The sequence below is a fragment of the Peromyscus eremicus genome, chromosome 1 (genome assembly GCF_949786415.1).
Source record: "Peromyscus eremicus chromosome 1, PerEre_H2_v1, whole genome shotgun sequence".
Taxonomy (NCBI): Eukaryota; Metazoa; Chordata; class Mammalia; order Rodentia; family Cricetidae; genus Peromyscus; species Peromyscus eremicus.
The window spans coordinates 182,866,336-182,886,678 of NC_081416.1; the positions used below are offsets into that span (position 1 = coordinate 182,866,336).

The 20,343-nt window shown below is 52.9% G+C and overlaps 2 protein-coding genes across 3 annotated transcripts; one reads left to right on the forward strand and one right to left on the reverse strand.

Moving 5' to 3' along the window:
• Window positions 1-204: 204 nt before the first annotated feature.
• On the forward strand, window positions 205-4,407 carry Leng1 (leukocyte receptor cluster member 1). Its single transcript, XM_059243950.1, has 4 exons — window positions 205-431; window positions 2,099-2,278; window positions 2,969-3,213; window positions 4,108-4,407. The coding sequence occupies exons 1-4, from the start codon at window positions 300-302 to the stop codon at window positions 4,325-4,327; spliced, it is 777 nt and encodes a 258-aa protein (XP_059099933.1). The 5' UTR covers window positions 205-299; the 3' UTR covers window positions 4,328-4,407.
• Cnot3 (CCR4-NOT transcription complex subunit 3) lies at window positions 4,365-20,046 on the reverse strand. Of its 2 annotated transcripts, none has more exons than XM_059243833.1 (18): window positions 19,702-20,046; window positions 14,421-14,495; window positions 14,252-14,319; window positions 13,963-14,037; window positions 13,731-13,820; window positions 13,382-13,510; window positions 13,189-13,284; window positions 11,909-12,131; window positions 11,684-11,817; window positions 11,091-11,147; window positions 9,346-9,727; window positions 9,142-9,265; window positions 8,294-8,492; window positions 7,363-7,462; window positions 7,066-7,264; window positions 6,720-6,852; window positions 5,978-6,103; window positions 4,365-4,735 (listed from the first exon to the last, which is right to left on the reverse strand). In XM_059243833.1, the coding sequence occupies exons 2-18, from the start codon at window positions 14,443-14,445 to the stop codon at window positions 4,637-4,639; spliced, it is 2,259 nt and encodes a 752-aa protein (XP_059099816.1). In that variant the 5' UTR covers window positions 14,446-14,495; window positions 19,702-20,046; the 3' UTR covers window positions 4,365-4,636. The 2 variants fall into 2 exon arrangements, with proteins under 2 accessions (XP_059099816.1, XP_059099818.1); XM_059243835.1 differs by having other exon boundaries at window positions 11,909-12,128; window positions 19,702-20,045.
• Between the last annotated feature and the right edge of the window lie 297 nt (window positions 20,047-20,343).

The window sequence follows — 20,343 nt, forward strand, 5'->3', positions numbered from 1 at the left end:
GCCCTGGGCAGGGCTTGGGGAGGAGCCTGGTTGTGTCTGCGTGAAGGGCTAGATAGGCAGGACATCATCAGCCGCATACAGCAGCATCCGGATTGGAGCAACTCAGGCAGCAAGCGTTTAGGACTTGCTGTGATGGAGGGCCTCTTAGCCAATCACCTCTAAACAAGGCCATGAGGGGGCGTGACAATTGGCCCAGAACCAATGCACAGGCAAGGGTGGGACCATGGGGCGGTGACATCCTCGCGCCAATCGGAAGTGTTGGAGAGTGGGCCTGATAGTCGGAGGTCGGCTACGGAGCCATGAATATCTTGCCCAAGAAGAGCTGGCACGTCCGGAACAAGGACAATGTCGCCCGCGTGCGGCGCGATGAGGCCCGGGCCCGGGAGGAGGAGAAGGAGCGTGAGCGGAGGGTGCTGCTCGCTCAGCAAGAGGTAAGCCTGGGGCTGGCCCGGAAGCACAGTGGGCCTGCCCGTCACTCGGCGTCAGGCGCGGGTCGGTGTTTGGCGATGTTTCTCTGCAAATCCTTTGCTAACTTTCACGAAACCTTCCTAGATTCCCCCATTGGTGTAGTTGAAGTGACCAGAGACTAGCACATAAGAAGAGTTGTACAGATATTGTGATTATTTTATAGATAGTTCGTACAAGTTAATTACTGAGCACCCACTTATGTATGCTCCTCTCCTACGGACTTGAGACTTGAGAAATCCCTCTTAGAACAACTTTGAGTCCTTAGAGGTGGGCACGGAGTGCCGCGGCTTCAACGAGAAGGGTAAAGGGCGGACAGGCTGGAGTCCACTCCGCTGGACGCGTTCGTTCTCCATCATTGCTCTCCCAAACACACCCAGAGGCTTTCTTTGAAACAGGGTCTTTGTAGCTTTGGCTATCTTGGAACTGGCTATGTAAACCAGGCTGGTCTCGAGCTCTGAGATCCACCTGCCTCTGCCTCCTGAATACTGGTATTGAAGACCACACACACATGCACAGGCTTTAATAATTACTCTATCATTTTGGTTTACACCTAAGTCCCTTAGCCAATCTGATCATGAAGTAGTGTGGATTTTTAAAATTTCAAAAGTGGGCCGGGCGGTGGTGTCAGCGCACGCCTTTAATCCCAGCACTCGAGAGGCAGAGCCAGGCAGATCTCAGTGAGTTCGAGGCCAGCCTGGGCTACCAAGTGAGTTCCAGGAAAGGTGCAAAGCTACAGAGAAACCCTGTCTCGACAAACAAAAAAAAAAAAACAAAAAAAACAAAATTCAAAAGTGGTCGAGTGGTGTTGGCTCACGCCTTTAATCCCAGCACTCTGGAGGCAGAGGCAGGCAGATCTCTGTGAGTTCCAGGCTAGTCTGGCCTACAGAGTGAGTTCCAGGACAGGCTCCAAAGCTACACAGAGAAACCCTGTTTTGTTTTGTTTTGTTTTGTTTTGTTTTTTGGGGGGGGACCCTAAAGTAGCTGGATTTGGTCAAGTTTGTAATCCCAGATCCTGAGGCTGCAGAGGGGAGAATTGTGAACTGGAGACAATCCTAATTGAGAACATGGAGAATAGTGACCTGGAGCCACACCTGGGATTCAGATCCTTTGTCCAGAAATCAGTGTTTGGCTGCCTAATAAGCTATATTTGGGGGGTTGCGCATGCGTGTGCTGAGTGTACACTACACAGAAGCTCTGGCTGAACAAGCCACCTCCACCCTAGAGCTGAGTGGGTTTTGGTAGCTGTTTTTCTTACATTACTCCAGGCTGGGAAGCCTTGTTTTATGCTGGGGATCTCCTAGCTATTCCTGACAGTCCAGTTTACTGTTTAAATAAAAACATCCACTCTGCACTCTAAATTACAAATAGTGTCTGTCTTTTCTGGCTCCCAGACCTCCATGCCCCTGCTCCCCTTTTAAGGTGGTTTTGAGATAGGGTTTCTCTGTGTAGCCCTGACTGACCTGGAACTCTCCATAGACCAGGCTGGACTCTTACTCACAGAGATCCTCCTTCCTCTGCCTCCTGAATGCTGGGATTTGAGGCGTACACCACCACTAGCCAGCCCATGGCCCTTTCTTGTAACCCCCAGCACTTCTAGGTTCTGAATGTCCTGCCTATAACTTCTTCACAGGCTCGCACAGAATTCCTACGGAAGAAAGCCAGGCACCACAACTCACTGCCTGAGCTGGAAGCAGCAGAAGTAGGAGCTCCAAGTTCTGGGCCTGTGGACCTGTTTAAGGAGTTGCTAGAAGAAGGGAAAGGAGTGCCCAGAGGCAATAAAGAACATGAGGAAGAGAAGCGACAGGAGAAGGTAAGCTGGCCTCCTCTGTTGGTGGAATTGGGGTGTGTGTGTGTGTGGGGGGAATGACACACACAATTAGCTGTGACTAACCACTATTAGGATATGGTGACAGATGAGCACACAGAAAATTTTGAATGTGACTGAAAGGTAGCACCTAACAATTTGGTTACTGCCGTAGAACACTTATGCTGTGTCTGATGTTAACCTTATTTTATGAGACTTTTTAGTCTGAAGCTATTTTATTTTGAGGTGAGACCTCAACTACACAGACCAGGGTGCCCTCCAGCTCACAACCCCCCTGCCTTGGCCTCCTGAGTGCTGGGATCATAGGCATGCACCTCCAGATGGCACTCATGCTTCTCAAGCTGTCAACTGTACTGTGTCTCCCATCCAGCTCTGAAGGAAATCACGGAAATCACTCCTCTGCTTTGCTTTTCTGCAGGTTTTTCCTTAGACTTCTCCCAAAGGTGCCCAATATTGAACTCATGGAGCTTTTTCCACCCTTCTTCCCATCCCCCAATTACTGCAGATTAGCCCTTGGCACTTTGCATAGCTGCTCCCTGGTCTGTGATTTCCCTTGTTCAATGACTACCTACCAGCCCCTGCGTCTCCGGGGACTCAGACCCTGGGTTTCCATACTGCTACATCTAGGGCTCCCAGAGGGACTGAAAAGACTATTCTGTTTTCTTGCTCCCACAGGAGAGGCAAGAGAAAGCACTAGGCATCCTGACATACTTGGGCCAGAGTGCAGCAGAGGCCCAAACTCAACCTCCTTGGTACCAGCTCCCCCCAGGGGAAAGGGACTGCCCTCCAGGCCCAAGCCCAGACGAGATCAAGAACCGGTTGGACCCCTTGAGGGAGATGCAGAAGCACCTGGGAAAGAAAAGGCACAGCAGTGAAAGCCGTCCTAGAGAGGAGCGGCCTCAGAAACAACGGCCCAGAGAGTAAGAGCCCGGGTATCACAAAAAGGCTCAGCAGCAGAGTCGGGGTGAAATGGTTCTTAGTATATGGTCTAGAGACTTCTGTGGAGACATTAGACTTATTTTAGGATTTTAAGAACAGTATCTCCTCTAGCCATGCCATATGGCTAAAGGTATGTTTATGTGCAGGACTTCCCAGTTTTTTCTTTTTTAATGTGCAAGAGTGTCTTGCCATGTTTGTCTGTGCACCACATATGTGCTGGTGCCCTTAGAGACGGGAAGGCATTGGATCCCCGGAAACTGTGTGTCACTATATACAGTGCTGGGGATCAAACGCTGGTCTTCTGAGGAGCCAGTGCGCTTGAGCACTGAACTCTCTCTCCAGCCTTCAGTTTTCTTTCTTTGAGACAGGGTCTCACTATGTAGCTCTGGTTGGCCTCTGCCTCCCAACTGCTAGGATCAAAGGTGTGTGCTACCACACCCAGCTCAGTTTCCATTTCTAATTCAGTACAGATATACAGATACAACCTACCACCTGATGCCTTTAATCCCAGCACTTGGGAAGCAGACAGGTAGACCTCTGAGTTCGAGGCCAGCCTGGTCTACAAGCCAGGGCTACACAGAGAAACAGATCTTTAGAATCACTGGGATTAGAGAGTAAAAGCAGGTTTCTGTCTGTAAGATGCTAGATTCTATCAACTGCAGAAGGGGTACTCAAGGGTAACCTCTTTTTATTTGAAAATGGTACAGGGGGCCCAGGATACTGCTCAGTGTGTTTTCTTGATCTGGAGGGGCATCTGATCTTAGAACCATGAGGAGGAGGCACAGCCCCTGAAGCCAGTCCAAGGACTTGCTCATAGGACCCAGAACCAGGCGGCTTCTCTCAAGCTTTCTGCTCTTTTGCTCTCCCCCGTGCAGGCCACCTTCCCTACAACAGCTCCGCACTGAGCGTCTTCAGCGGGAAGCAGCTGAGAGGGCTCGAGCAGAGGCCCTGCTGGCCCGGGTACAAGGCCGAGCATCCCAGCAAGGCCAGGCAGAAGTGGAAGAGACAGATGAAAGGAGGCGGCGGTACAACTCCCAGTTCAACCCCCAGCTGGCCCGGCGCCCCCGCCAGCAGAACCCCACTCCTGCCCACTGACTCCTGGGGGGGTAGGAGAGGCTGCAGCTGCCAGCCGTCATATAAAACTATTTATTCATAAATATTTTCCAAAATGAAAATAGGTTTACCAAAAAATGTCCCTCACTGGGGAGGGGAGGAAGGGGCAGCCCTCGCCCCCAGGCCCCCAGGGTAGGGCAGAGAGGAGGAGAAAGCCTCCCTGCCCTTTCCCTGCTTCCTGGGGGGGAGGGTGCCTCATGGCCTTGGGCCTCCCCCAGTCTTCCAGGGCAGGGCCCTCACCTGGGCAGGGGGATCAGCATGCGGGGGAGGGGTCAGGTAGAGGGGCCGGTGTCACTGGAGGTCCCGGTCCTCCAGGTAGCGGTACTCAAAGGTGAAGCCTTCCTTCTTCCGCTGGCCCCACTTCTCGTAGTCAAAGTAGATGTAGGTGCCCTGGCCGGGGAAGAAGGTGGTCAGTGAGTGGACGAGGAGGGAGGCTGATCTGGGCCAGGCAGACGGACACAGAGGCAGTTGTCAGGGACATGGAGGTGCCAGGCTGATCTGTCCTACATGCTTACACACTGTCACACTCCAACCTTGGGGATTTTACAGTGGAGAAGGGAGACTCAGAGAGCCAAGCCCCAGGTGGGCCTGCAGGCTTCCTCTACTTTGGAGGACCTCAGCTAAGTATGAACAGTCATGAGGCCTAGGCTTATGTTCAGACAGTGAGGAATGTTGACCGACAGGTGGCCTACAACGCAACAGATGCCGCATCTATATCCAAGTGCTCTGCAGGGACACACACTTCATTGTAACTGAGATTCTGAGTGACGTCAGTGCACTGAGATGCATTAATGTCGAGGACCAAACCAAGGTGAGACAGGAAGCCTGAAGTCAAAGTTGGAGAGGATACAGGAAGAAAGAAGCTGGGTCAAGCGTCTGAAATGCTTCAAAGTGGTCTGGAAGAGTGGAGGGGATGGACAGAGTTCTGTGAGAATGGGACCACAAGGGCCAGCTTGGCACCTGGAAGTATAGGTGGGAAAATGTGTACAGGGAAAGCCACTGTGGAACACACCAACTGACAGCAACTCCACAAAGAACAGAAATCCGTGACGCTCACTGTATAGCAGGCACCATTAGTGCTTTACACTAATTTAATCCTTGTAACAACTGCATGAGATGGGTGCTGCGAACTCCCATGTGTACAGATAGAGATCAAACCAAGAGACGTTCTATCGACTTGCCCAGTATCATCCAGCAAGAGCTAGGCTTAAACCCCTATCAGGGAGAGTGGAGTTTCCAATTGGCTGCCTAAACAGACTTCCTTCCAAGTACACTCAAGTCCCTCCCTGCTCTGCTGGTTGCCAGGAAATGAAGAAGGGGCCACTGAGGTCAGGTTTGGGAGATGCCAACTGGAAAACCCCACACTCCCAACTGAAGTACCCAGGGCTGCATGGTGGAGGCAGTTAGCAGCTCGAGGAAAGTCTCTCTTTGGAAGAAGTAACAATGGCTCAGACCTAAAGCACTAAGACATGGATAAATGGAGAGGGATGATAGCATCCCAGGCCAGGTGAACAGTGTGGGAGGCCAGTTTGGTCAGTCTACAGGACTGTGCTTGAAAGTCAAAAGCCAGTAGGACTGGGCTTGGGGACACTAGCCATACCCCAGTGGGACCAGGGTGGGCGGGGCCCTCACCTGCTCAAACTCATCTGTGATGGTCTTGGGCTCCTCGTGCCTCTGGAACCACATCATGTACTTGGTGTGGAATCGCCAGGACTGCTTCTTTAGGGCCTTGGCTGCCAAATACTGTGCCTTGGTTCCCTGGGAGAGAAAATGCAGAGGAAGATCAGGGGGTATCCAAATTGGGTAGGGAGCAGGGGAACAGGGCAGGGCATCAGGGCTGGACCTGGCCCCCACAACAGACCAGCTGGGGTGGAGAGTCCACTTGGAGACAGTGCTGGGAGCATAAAACATACCATGGTCAGTAGAAAATGAAACAGGAGGTGAGGTGAGAATTGCTTTCAGAAAAGCCCCGAGAAAGAAGAAACTAATGCATAATGAAAGCTGAGAGGAGACTACGTAGAGAACTCAAGGGAGATGGGGAGGGGCTGACTCACTGCAATCAGAGGTCTCTAGGGAGGCCTTCAGAGTGCCTACTGCACTTCAGAGGCTATCCTAAACTAAAGGGCTTACCAGGAGCTGAGAGCTCCTGGCAGTGGAGTGGATGCGGCCTAGGCCCTGCAGCCTCTCCCTGAGTCTGAGCAATTGGAATGCCTTGGGACTGGACAGGTTTGATTTGAGGGGGCCTGGGATGGGGAGGGGTGCGGTCCCAGTGGCCGCAGTGGGACACCCACCTCGCCCCTCCAGCCCGAGGGGGGATGGCAGCGGTGGCGGCGGAGCTGGGGGGCCCGAGGCTGCCCCGGGGGCCCTGCTGTACCTCCAGATAGTAGAAGATGAAGAAGAGTGTCTCAGTTGACAGGCGCTGGTAGAACTCCACTGTGTCCGAGTGTGGGGGTGGCATCTGGTGGTGGTAGGGGGGTGTCGGGCAAGGGTTCCGGGGGAGGTACTGCCTGTGAACCAGAGAGGATTTAGCGCCAGGTGACTTGTGGTTCCTGCCCTGTCCTCAAGAAGGTGTTCAGAAGCACACTTCAGCCTGCTATAGGGAGCCCCAAGCCAAGTCCTCAACACTTTGAGTACTCTACCTAGTCTCTCAGGACCCAGGAACCAGCTCCTCCCTCAGACTGTGGAGTCCCGGTCCCCAGCCCCTTTCTGCAGCCCCTCACCGAATGCGCTCAGAGTCAGAGGGGTGGGGCATGTGGTGCCAGGCGGCCTCTTCCATGGCTTGCTGGTAAAGCTGCTCCTTGGTGAGGGACACCGGCCCCAGGGGACACACGCCCAGTGACAATGGTATGTTCACCTCTGACAGCTGCAGGGGTGGCTGGGCTGAGGTGGGGGGTGCTGACGTGCTGCTCAGGATGATGTCTGTAGGGAGGGATGGGGCACCAGGCCCCTCAATGATGAGGCTGGGATCAGTTCCCCCCCCTTGGCTTTTGCCCTCCCCACCATTCCACGACTGTCACCTCGCTCTGTTAGGTGTAACGTTGGCACAGGGTCCTCAATACCAGAGCTGATAGCTGCCCGTTCCGCCATGGATTTCAGAGAGCTCAGAGGTTCAGGGGCCTGGAAAGAGAAAGGGGACAAGCCTCAGGACCTGGAGCAGAGACGGCTACATAAAAATGCAAAGACTGATGGGACCTGTACACCCTGCCTACTCTTCTGTGGTCAGTTCCCTATTTGCAAGATCTACCCATATTGTGCTAAAACACCATGGCTGTAAGGAAGCTGCAAATCTGAAGTCACCATCAGAAAGAACATGGTCCACTGACTCGCCAGTGTGTAATTCTGTTCAGGGTCCATGACCCACATTCCAGAGGAAAGAATACCCTACAAAACACGGTGGACAGGCCACAGCACACACTTCCATAAAGACACCACTTGCTGGGGGAATGCCCACTGGACTGCCCACAGTAATATGGCATCTTGAGGGAGGTGGCTGGCAGGATTGCAGGCTCTGCTGTTGCCTTAAGGAAGTCGGCCATCCCTTGGGCATTCAGTCTCCTTGGGAACATCAGTGGGTTGGGTCTGCAGCCCCCACACTGCTTTCCCTGGTGAAGCAGCTTAGGGCTGGCTCTTCTACCCACTCTGTACAACCCTTCCATTACCAAAGCCCACCCACAGACCTGCATCCCAGATCTCTTGGAGGGACTCATTCTGTACTAGTCACAGCCAATAAGGCCTAGTCCTTCGTCCTATTCTTCCCCCACCCCACCCACAGCCTCACAGGAGCCTCTCCACAAGGTGTCACTTTGTTTCTTCTCCCCTAAAAACCATGCTATAGCCCTATCACCCACTCAGGAGAACATCTAACGATGCTTTTTCTTCCCTAGAAAAGTAGACACACTGGATTTCCTGTCCCAGGATGGGCTCAGGGTCCACATCTGAGGAGCTCACCTTTATTTCCGGGGTGGTGCTGAACTGTGGAGGACCATTGAGCAGGGTGCCAGCTGCCTTGGCCTCACTGAAGCTGGGTGTTGGAGAACTGGGAGGATTCACAGGCAGTGGCACCAAGAGGCTGGGTCCCCCTGAGTTGTTCCCTGAGCCTGAAGCCACATTCCCAGCCCCCGCTGGGGCTGCCGTACTGGATTCCTTCCTGGGTAAAGAATGGAGGAGACTCAGATTAAGGTCCCTAAAGGAGGATGGGCACAGAAAATGGGCTCCAAGGGGGCAGCTGAAGGCAAGACGCTGGGGCGGGCAGAAGAGAAAGCAATCTCTGGGACCCTCTTCAGTACAGCAGAGGTACTGAGTTAGGAATACAGGTTTTTAGGATCCCCTAACAGCTTAAAAGATGGGGGACAGGGGACAGGGTAGTTCTAGAGCAGACACTGGGGCAGATTCAGAATGAATAAAGTTCCTATCACAAGTAACCCTGCTCAGATGCATATGGTGCAATCTCACTAGGGCTGGTAACGTCGGGGGCAAGGTGGCCAATCTTTCATTCAGCATGTGTTTGGAAACAGCAGGAGTAATGTGACATGTTGGAGAAACGGAGGACTAGGACATTTTACTTGGAAAAGGGAAAAGCTCCCACATCCATGGAAGTCAGGCTGCCTCAGAGCAAAGAACAGAAATGGGGAGATAGCAGTCTGAAACCTCGAGTGGAAACATCAGTAAAAGAGGACAAAGCTGGGAACTAATGGACACACGGCCCAAGTCTAAGAAGCAGGGACAGGACTGGGAGCTCTGCAGCAAGGGTGGCAGGAGAGCCTGTGCCCACACCCTGCCACTCCAGAACTACTCACGAGGTGCTGGGAGCTGGGTTATGAGGGCCTGAAGTGGGCCCCAGGGCTTGGCTGCTGGCACTGCTGCCCCCACTGCTGCTCAGAGCCACCTCCGCAGGGCTGTCTGCAACAACCGAACTGTAGCCTGGGGAGAAGAAGGGCAAGCGTGAACAGGCTGTCAGTCACTGCCCACCTTCCCCGTCCCCCAAACTGGCCTCCACTTACTGGTGGCACCGTTCTGCTTGCCAGCCCCTGCGCCTGTGCCACTGTTACTATTGCTGCTGCTCCCTCCGCTGCCACCACTACTTCCCCCGCTCGGCTGGGCACTGGGAGGCCGGGGCTGGGCAGTGCTGGGCCCGCTGGCATTGGGTGGGGCCACAGCCTGGGCATAGGGGGCAGGAGTACCCGAGTTGTGGCTGGGAGCTGGACTGGCCTTGGGGCCCAGGGCACTTGGAGGTGCTGCTGGGGTAGAGGCCCCATTGTTGCCAGGGGTGGAGCTCAAGGCAGAAGTGGCAGGTGGGGGGCCAGAGGGGTAGGTGGGCGGCACAGCTGGGGACTGGGGGTGCTGGTTGCTGTGGACAGGCTTGGAGCCATTTTTGGCTGGAGACTGCAGGAAAAAAAAGAACAGAGGGTCAGGTACTAGGCCAGCCTGTCTACTACCCACCACCCTCTTATTGTCGGACCGCTCTCAACTGTCCATTCCCTCCGGGGCACCTAGGAGAACTCGATTGTCCTCATGTTTAAGACCTATTTATTTTCAGCCCATTCAGCTGTCCCAAGTCCTTGCTGGACATTGCCCCCTGTAGTCACACGAATCTGACAGAGACCAGTGGAAACTCTTAAATACCCTCAATTTGAGACCTGGAGTGGTAGTGCGTGCCACCTTTGATCCTAGCACTTGAGAGGCAGAGAAGCAGATCTCTTTGAGTTTGAGATTAGCCTGGTCTATTAGGCGAGTTCAAGCCAGTGAAGGTTACACAGTGAGATGCTTTAATTTTAAACAAAAATTAAACACCCCCCCCCCAAAAAAAACACCTCAATTTGGGATTAGTTAGATCAGCCTAAATATTTAAAAGTAAGGGAACTGGGACAGCCAGGATACTTCTGAATGTCAGCTAAAGGCCCATTATAGCCAGTCACAGAACTGTAAAATACAGTGGTCCAGAATGTAATGACCAGGGAATCCCTACCTCAGACAAGTTCCAAAAACCAGGCTGCCATGCCGAACTGCCTCCTGGATTTCTGACCACCACAAGAACCTCACTTACCCAGTACCAGAGGGAACTAGCCATTCTCTTTTTTCCTGGGATCATGCTTGACAGTCAGAGGGCCTAGTAAGGTGGCAGAGCTGGGCCCATTCCCAGGAGTCCCTGTCCCAGTCTCTCTCTCCATTACCCTTACTGTTTCTCAACCCTTGTGCCCAATAAGGTCCCCCCACCTAGGACTATTCCTTCTATCATCGCAGAGGGGCTTTGGGATCCTTCTGCTCCTAAAACATTCCTGTTTCCTAAGGTATGTTCCTGTCTTAGAAGTTGACAGAGCTAAGAGAGTTCATTCACTAGGAGCCAGAGGAATTGGAGAAGTGCCCCATACTCCTTCCTTTCTCAGGGACTGCTTCCTGCAGTCAGCACAACACAGGCATTCTGACTTTCTGATCACTTCCCAGGCTTGTTTGATTCCTTCAGAGATGGTCTAGAAAGACCAGGTCCTCAGTCCAACAGGCCCACCTCTCATACTTCCAAGCTTTCTGCTACAGCTCCTCTGTGTGATCTGCTGCTGCCACAGTACCATTCGGTCTTCTTCTGCAGGCCAAGACATAGGCCACCTCAACCACAGCACCAGCCATCAGCCTGCCCTCAGGGTGGCACTGTTTCTGGCACGCTACCGTCCCAAGAGCCCAGCAGCTTCAATAATTGTAAGGACCACTGAATAAACAAGTGACAAGCCATCAGATTCAGACTTGGACGCACCTGGCTGACTTCACTATCTGTCGAGCGGCCTCTCTTCTTATCATCTTCAGAGTTTTCCTGAGGTAGGGGAAGTAAGAGTCAGAACTGTGTGACTTCCAGGGTCCCGACACAAAAGGCAGTCCTTCAAAGGACCCAGGAGGGCCCTTACTGCTCTTAATTTCTCACAGGCCCATCTGACAGCCTGTGACCCAGAGCTGTTCCAACATCAACCTGAAACTGGGAAACAGCTAAATCTGAGCTCATCAGTACTGTCTTCTGAGAGCCAGCACTCACTCCCACCCTGTGAAGAGCTCAGGAGCCTCATTATAGACTTTAGCCCTGGATCCCTGTCAGAGGGGACATACCCAGCTGCTCAGGTCCTCAAGCACCCCACACTGTAGCAGCCCCCCCCCCACCACCACCTAAAACCCACATGAATGTTAAACCTGAGTGGGAACCCAGGGTCAATCTTTTGGCTTTTTATATCCATTCCTTACCAGGAAAGACCTTGGAGCACAAAAAGCCTACATCTCAATTCCTTAGCTGCTCTCTCTAGGGCAAGACCGGGCTTTTGATTTCTCCATGCCCACCCTCCTGGGAACCCAGACCCTCACCGTAGTGCAGTTAGCTGGGCTGGGTGGGATGGGAGAGCTGGAAGTTGTTGAGGTGGGCGTGCTGCTGGACTGGTTGAAGATCTCATCCTCCATGTGGCTGTGGCTGGGGGGGGAGGTGGCGACCAGCGCCTGTGCTGTGGGGGCAGGGGAGCAGCATGCTTAGCTGGCTCAGCCACACCTCCTGCCCTCACCCTCTGTGCCATGAAGGTCAGCCCAGGGCCTCACGAATGTCCTCGAGGTCCAGGTCGTCATAGAGGAATTCGTTCTCTTCAAAGTCGGGGTCCTGGGACGAGTCAACGTAGTACTCCACGTCATCCTTGATCTTTCGGATGGCGTCGACCAGGATGGAGTCATTGTCCAGCATGCGCAGGATGGTCTCCAGCATGCGTACATGGTAGCGGTGCTTCTCGATGTGCCGCTTCAAGCCCTCAATCCGGTCCTGCTTCTGCTGGCGAGCCCAGGGCCAGGCTCAGGGGCTGCAGAGCACCTGCCCAGCCCTCCTGCCCCCACAGAACCTGTCCTCAGTCCCCCGTCCCCAGGGTACCCCCAAAACTCCACTACAGCCCCTCCTATCATGGGGCAGTGAGGAGTCTGCCCACCCTCTGTCCCAGTGAGGACCAGTCTGAGGTTTCTGACATCTCAGGGACCCACTTCTCCCTCCTCAAACCCTTTGGGCTCTGGAGATCCCTAGAAACCTGTGACGCCTGTGCTAGCCCTACAAGAAAGTCTCACCCAGGCCTCCCACCGTTCTGACCTCTGCCTGGAATATACATCCCACCCCGTGGCAACAGTAACGACAGTAATAAGGATAGAGCTGTGAGAAGGGAACTTGCTATTTACTGTCAGCAACCACAGGGAGCTAGCTCCTGCTCCTCTCCCAAGTTCCAATTCCCTTTACCATCTGACACCTTATTGCCAGTTCCAAATCCTTCCTTTTGTCAAAGAAAGGCCCACTCTTTCCCCTCTCAATCCCTGGTTTTCAAGTCTCTCACCGATCAGGATATACCTCTCACTTTCCATCCTACTCCAGCTTCCTTCTCTGTTGACACCATTAAGCAGACATCCCTTTGAATTCACACCCTACAATCCTAAAGGTGTAGGATCCAGGACCCTAACATATGGCTTTGGTTCAAACCATCCTTTTCCGAGTATCCCATAGCCATTGGTTTCTCAGGGACACACACCAGCCCGCTCCTGAGAACCTGGTATCTTTGGGGTGCTGTGTACCTTCCCAATCTGGTTGTCCCTTCATGTCTCACTTACTTTGAGTCCCAGCTGAACCTAAGTCTATCTTCACCCAAACTAACCCTAGCAAATATCCCAGGATCCTATCTTACCTCCTCCCTATACCACTCAGCCAGCTAGGCTGCCTCGCCCTGCTTCTCCATCTGTACACCAGGTGTATTTTAGACACCCAGAACTAGACTCCCATAAGCCTCCGGAGGCTTCCTGTGCACAAGCCACACCCACCCCTACCCCGTGGGTGATGGTTCTCCCCCACTCACATCCTTGTCGCCCTTCTTCTTGCGTGTCTGTACAGACAGTGACTCCACCTCACTCTCAAACTGGTCCACCTGCATATTTAGGGTGTCAATGGTGTTCTGGGGGAAGAGAAGGGAAGACAGGTTTGTCCTCAAGTCCCTGATATATACTTAAGTCTGGGCCCATGTGCTCACTTCTTTCTTTGTCCCAACTCACCGTGAGCCACTGGCCAACCTCTTCCTTCTCCTTCTGGGCAGGGTCCACCTTCTGAGCCAGACCCAGGCCCTCCTTGCTATAAGCTTTGGTTTTGGTCTCTCGTTCCACAACTTTGAACCGTTCCATTTGCTGTGGAGAGTACAGTTGGTGGAGAGCTCACAAAGGTGGGACAGGAGCTGTAAAGCCTAGCAACGCTGCAAACAGCCTGGAGACCTCTCTCTGCCCTTCCCTTGGTTGTGGAGACATTACTCTTCTCAGGAGTTTGGAGTTGCTGCTCCACTTCTACCTTCTAGGGTCCCAGGAACCTGATCATACCACCACCCCAGAGCCCCAGGCTCTGGCGTCCTACCGTTTCAATGAGCTTGCGGTTTTCAATAAGCTGCCTTTTGTCCTTGATCTCGTTGGATGCCACCCATGTCTTGATCTGGTCCCTCAGCCGCTGAAGGGAGATCCAGCAAGAAAATCAGGCTGCAGGCCTAGGACCTGGGGCCCTTAGTGACCTCTTCTCCCTGGGACCCAGCAGTCCACTCTCCCCAACCCTCCTCCCACAGGACAAAAGAGTCCAGCCCCAGCCCCCTCACTTGTAGCTTCTTAATCTCCTTCTTTAGGTCAGCCTCATACTTTTCTTTCTGGTTCGCGTTGGCTGCATTGTGGAGCTGAGGGATGAAGAAGTCAGCAGTCAATGTGAGAGTGGCTGCCCAGAACTCGCCACATCAGAAAAGGTCCAGTCTTTCTTCCTCGGCTGGGAAATCTAGGACCCCCTCCCCACAGTCCATCTTAGAGATGATTCCCTGGTCAACACCCTGAGACTCTCAACTTCTTGATTCTCCTCCCCAGAGACCCAGATTTTGAGGTTCCTAGGCTGTGTACCTTTTGCCAAATATCTTCAAACTGCTCCACGCCTTCGGACACCTTCTTGAGGCAGCGATCAATCTCACCTGGTCAGGGAGGAGGACTATTAGGATCCTGCCAAGGCAGCAAATATCCAAAGACAAGTTCCCGGAAGAGAGGGCATGTGGCCACATTTACAGTCTATTACCTTGGAGTTTGCGCTTGTCCGCCATCTTCCCTGCCCTACAGACGAACTCTCTTCATACTCTCTTGGAAGTGGACGCTGCTGGGAAAAATTGGGTAGGACTTAACATCTATTCCTTGGCTAGTCCAAACCCAGAGACGTGGTGGGAATCACGGGGTAGGTAGGATGGTAGAGGGAAGAAACAGTTACTTGCCCTCTTTCCTACCTGATGATACAACTCAGGGCCTTGCACATGCAAGCATTCTTTCATCTAGCTACATTCCCCAGCTGCATTTCCTATCTGATAAGGGAGATCTGACTTGTTTTTAAATTCCTTCAGTTGCCCAGCACAGAGACGGGCAGACTGGATTCTGGGAAACTTGAAACAAAGACTGCTGTATCTTATTTGTGGGCCTCTTATTTTGGAAGCAAAAACTTTCTAGAGTACAGAGAATCTGTTCTCTAGATGACACTACAGCACATGCAGCACAGAGTGGAGTGCTGGGATGCAGGCATGAGCCCTAGAAATGAGGATCCTAACTAGGGGTTGGGAGCAGAGGCGATTGGGAGAGGCCACTCCAGACAAGTCAGGAAATACATGAGGCTGGCGGCTCCTGGAAAGATGAGATGCTGTGTATACAGGTATGAACTGAAGGGCAAGAGTGACACGGGACTTCTGTAGCTATGAAGACCTGGACCTGCTCATACAGGACAGGGCAGGATGTCAAACAAGAGGGTCTTACACTTCCAAGAAATTTATTTCACAGCAGAATCCTGGAGCCCACATGGATAATGCTCCTGACCAGAAGAGCTTGAAACTAAAAACGGTTATAGAAGCTTGGGAGCAGGAAGCAGCACCTCAAGAGGGCTGGGAGAAGATAGAAATCTAGAAAGATAAGAGAGTAAAAGGTACCTTAGCTGTGAGAGAGCAGATCCGCACACATGGAGGAATTCCGTATCAGATAGACTGGCAATTTAGACTCAGAAACATGAACCCATTGGGGCAGAAACCAAAATGAACTTCTATTCTGAAGAAAGGCGAACTTAACTCAGAGGGGCCTGAGGACAAAGGACTGAGGAGGGGAGGGTTATAGCCAAGGAAGTCCACAAAACAAAACTTGACTCTGAAACAGGGCAACCTGGAGAGGGAGGATCATGGGAAGAGGATTTCTGAGCTGCCAGCAGAAGCTGTCTCCCTAGGGGTATACTAAAAAGCAAGGCTCTGAGAACTATACAGGACAGGGGTGCCCCAAAGTAGCTCTTAGCAGAAACAGCCCTACTCCCAGGACCTAGAGTTTCAACCTGGCAGGCAGCTATAATGAGGGTCCTTACTAACAAGGAAAGGAATACCCAGAGAAGAGTTTTAACAGAAGGTGCAATGTGGGAAATGTTTCAAAGTGCACTGTCAGCCTAATGTACTACAACCAGTGCAACAGAAAAACAGAATCGTACCCTTTCCAAGAACAGGATCTTAGAATACAGCTCAGGCTGGCTTTGAACCCACATTCCTGCCTTGACCTCCCAAATGCTGAGGTTAGAGGAGTGCACTGCCATTCCTGGCTCAGTTTTTTTTCATTTCCACTAATCACAGGTGACTAGCAACCACTGCATGAGACACTGAATTTTGGAGCAGGATTTAGAAAAAGAGGCCCAGAGAGGATGGAGTTGGCACCTCTTCTGAAAGGAATTTTCAAAATTAACTCTACAGAGTCCCACTCTGTGGGGAGGTAGGTATGGGTGGCACCTGAGGCTCTAGGAACTTAAATAAAGGACCTATTTAAAAAAAAAAAAAAAAAGCAGCACTCTCATCTAAGGATTGGCTGACACACCACACACCAGGAATCTTCAGGAAGATTAAGCAACCAGCAAAAGGACTCAGGAGACTGAGGAGACTGAAGTACAGGCACAGGCACCTCTGATCCAGGGATCTTGCCCGGGATCAGCAGAGGTGTTCAGGATCTTGACCAGGAATGAGTCTTGGCTCTACCATCCATCAGCACAGAAGAGCCCCTTTTTACACCAGGGAAAGAAGGAATGTTAAACAAGAGCTTACACTACCCACTCTGTCCCAAGAGCCTACAGGAGGGTTCTGGACAGGCACTGCAACCCAGACAAGGCACTCCAACCTTAAGGAGGTGAGGCCCTACCCTAATTCCACAGTGAAGTGGTTGGGATGGGGAGGAGGTGATATGCCTTACAGTGAGAATACAGTACTGTGGCACCAAAACATGACAGAAATCCTAAAGAGCCAGAGACAAGGTGTCAAAAAACAGGGGCAACGAGGGCCAGTGAGTAGGGTCAGCATAGACCAAGCCTGACAACCTACGTTCAGTCTCCAGGGTTCACACAGCAGAAAGAGACCCAACTCTCAAAAGGTGTCCTCGATCTTTCACATGTGTGCTGGCATGTATACATTCCAAAGAGCACATACACCAAACAAACAAACGAAATGTTGGGCCAGTGCTGGCCCTTTAATCCCAACCCTTGGGAGACAGAGGCAGACAGATCTTAAGGTCAGCCTGGTCTACATAGAGAGTTGCAGGCCATCCCAGACTACATAGAGAGAAAGTGTCTCAAAAAAAAAAAAAAAATCAACCAAATAAAGTAATAAAAAATAATTAAGGGCCTGTGAGATGGCGGAGTAGATAGAGGTACTTGCTATGATAAAGGTACTGGTGATCTGGATTCAACCCGAGTCCCAAATAGTGAAAGCAAAGAATCAACTTCTCGAAGGTTTTTTCTGAACCCCACATTTGTCTTGGCATGCATGCACATACAGAAAATCAACTTAAAAAATTAAGAGCTGGAGATGTCTGATAGGAAATGTCACTTGTTGCTCTTTCACAGCCCAGGTTCAGTTCCCAGCACCCACATAGCCGCTCACAATCACCTGTAACTCCAGTTCCAGGGGAACCAATAGCCTTCTCAGGTACAGCACAACACAGTGCACTTACATGCAGGGAGGCAAAATACACATAGAATAAAAATCATTTTAAAAAGTAATGAAAAAAAAAAAGAACAGGTGTAATACTTGAGCCATCAAGATGGGCGGGCACAGCTGTGGTAAGTGAAGACAGTATCTGACTGGTGAAAGGCTGCTGCTCTGCAGAGCAGGACAAGGCCCACACACCCAGGAATTTCTGCTCTAGAGGCTGGAGCCTCAGCTAGAGTGGAGGCAATACCTTCTCTCCACAAAATAAACAAACAAACAATAACAAAAACCGCTGCACACCAAGAGGGTGCACACACCTGAGAAGCTAGAAAGGAAGCTAGTGCTGGAGCCTCAAACCAGAGGTGCCACCACAAAAGACTGCCTACCCCATTTTCCAAGACCCTCTCTAGGAGGCCATCAGCACAGGGCCCTTTTGAGGTAGGCAAGCACCTTCACACAGAACATATACATATACACAAATGGGATGGGGGTTTGGACAGCATGGAGGAAGCTGGGCCTCTTGGCCCATGATGGAGGCTCCTCTCTCTGTCCAAGGTTATGTGGGCACATCCTCAAATCAGGACTCACAACAGGAAACAACAACGAAGCAATCTCCAGAACTTTTCACCACAGGTTCCAAGACCTGATGAGGGACACAACCTTAATCCTGAAGGCTGGTGCTGTTGAGCAGCCACACAAGCATCCTGGAGCACAGCACAAGGCACCTTGCAGATAAGAGGGCTCACACTAAAGCCAGGAGTAGTGGCAAGCAGCACTGGAGGTAGAACTTGAACCCAGTGGAGGACCCTGGCACCCCCACACGGGGGTTCTATTAGGTGAATAAAGTAGCCCTTGGAGAGGCCCAACACCAAAGTTAGGGGATGAGGAACCTACACCGTGAAAAGTCATCCCTAAGAATCTTTAGTCCCAAGCAACGTGACCACAGTGGTCTCTCTCCCAAGTCCCAGACACCACACAAGGAACCTTCACTTTAGACCCACAGAAAAAGCACAGAGGAGTAAATCACACTAGCCATAGGTACTCACACCCAAGAGTACCTAGCCTCACAGTGAGTACACGGGGGTGTAGTCATCTCACATGCAGGAGAGAGGGTGATGCCAATACCAAAGAAGGAAGGAACTTTACCTTGCAGGTGACACTACCCCACAAACACAACACAAATGCAGGGAGAAAGGCCACCCCTTGCACACGCAGCAGGAGACTGAGGCGAGGAATGTTTGCCTACAGGGTACCAGCTGGGTGAGAAGGACCACTCTAGCCCGGCACAATGCTTTCACGCAGTGGATTTCAATTACAGGAGATTACACATACACACAGGTGGGTCAATGAGAAAGGAAGTGCAGGGGGATAACAACCCATATGATGGAGGGGAGAAGGTGAAGACAGTGAGGAGACCCTTGCCAAAAGGGCAGAGATCGCATCCGAGGATGACAGTCACAGAACGGAGATGCAGCTGTTTAGAAGAGGTGCTTTAACTGTCCCCAAGAGCAGCATACCGATAACAGAGCCTGGGAGCTCACAATCCACCGACACAGACCCAGGAGCGCTAAACAGCTCCCACCATACACAGCAATACCAGTAGACTTGACATCACTAGGAAGCCACATCCAGGGAGGCAGACAGCTTGCATCCCCAAAGCTAGAGGCCGCCGATACCCTACCTCAAAGATGTAAAAGACCTGAAGCCAGGAAGTGAGCAATACGGTGGACGGTCCTGAATCCATGGTCTGGGGAGGGAGTGTTTAAAAAAAAAAAAAAAAGCCATGCTTCCTTAAAAGAAGACTGGTGGAATGGGACATCTAGGAGACTTTACTGCCAGAGCTGTGAGGACAAGGTGGAAACTTTGGCTTAGGCTCCAACTCACAACGGGAGCTGCACCCTCGGGTCTTGGGGACTTTTCCTCCACCAGATCCATCTCTTCCAAAGAGGCTTCCCCCTATCAAGACACCAACAAGCTGGAGCTTTCGGGTGCAGAGGCCACGCTCCCAAAGGGAGCTCCCGGGGAGGGCATGACTGCAGGAGTGCCCCCCACACCCACAGCAGAGAGCCCCCTCCCCGGCCCGCTGCGCGCCCATCGCTCCAAGCCCGGCAAGACGCGGAGGAGGGCGGGCACCTCGCACCCGGGGCCGGAGCGCTGCCACGCGGGAATCGGGACGCGGGAGGACTGAGAGTGGAGGGTCCCCGCCCGCCCGAGCCCAAGCCAGGCCTGAGCGCGCGGCCAGGGCAGGACCAGGGCCCGGCGGGCGCGGAGGCCGTGTCGCGGCAGGCGGAGGGGTCGCGGAGCGGGAAGGCAGCCGACGACGCTGAGGGAAGAGGGGAAGGGGTCCGGCCCAGTCGAGCCTGACGCTCTCACCGCAGGAGCTGGCGCCGCCGCTGCGGAGCGTATCGCGACAGGCGAGGAGGGGGAGACTGAGGCGAGCGCCCGCCAGCCGCCTTTTTTTTTTTTTTTTTTTTTTCCTCTTTCCTCGCGCCCCAAGCCCGGGCGCTATCGCGATAAGAGGGCGCAAAAGCCGGAAGTGGGGTTGGGTTGTTGATAGAGGAAGTGGGCCCGGGTTTGTTCTAGACGACCGAGTAGGGGATTCGGGGCTCAAGGGAAGGCCCGGCGGCGGCTGCCGACGGCTCCACGGAAGCTGAACGGGCCCGGTCCAAGATGGCGGCGACGGAGGAGGCCTCCCCTCCTCTCTTCTCGTCTCTGGCGCCGGCCCGCCCCCGAGCCCCGAATATAGGTCCGTCATTGCTCCCGCAGCACGTCGCTCTGCGCCGTCAGGCGCGTCCCATTGGTTCCTAGGGAGGATACGGCCGGCCCCCTCCCTAGGATTGGCTGATCTCTGCAGGGCGCGGCGTTCGATTGGCCTCCCGCTCAGCTTGCTTGGATTGGCTCAGGTTTTTCTTCCCGGCTCCTCCTCCTCCTCCCCGCCTCAGAGCACAACACGCCAGCGCGAGGGCCTGGATGTCAATCAGGAGGCCTGTGTCGTGCTGATTGGATGTGTCCGCC

Bases quoted from the DNA above. Each gene is read 5' to 3' on its own strand.
- Leng1 (XM_059243950.1), top strand. From the start codon at position 300: ATGAATATCTTGCCCAAGAAGAGCTGGCACGTCCGGAACAAGGACAAT. The intron at 432-2,098 runs GTAAGCCTGGGG...ACTTCTTCACAG, and splicing joins TGCTGCTCGCTCAGCAAGAG to GCTCGCACAGAATTCCTACG. The intron at 3,214-4,107 runs GTAAGAGCCCGG...TCCCCCGTGCAG, and splicing joins CAGAAACAACGGCCCAGAGA to GCCACCTTCCCTACAACAGC.
- Cnot3 (XM_059243833.1), bottom strand. From the start codon at position 14,445: ATGGCGGACAAGCGCAAACTCCAAG. The intron at 14,320-14,420 runs GTAATAGACTGT...CTCCCTGACCAG, and splicing joins GGACAAGCGCAAACTCCAAG to GTGAGATTGATCGCTGCCTC. The intron at 13,821-13,962 runs GTGAGGGGGCTG...ATCTCCCTTCAG, and splicing joins AGGAGATTAAGAAGCTACAA to CGGCTGAGGGACCAGATCAA.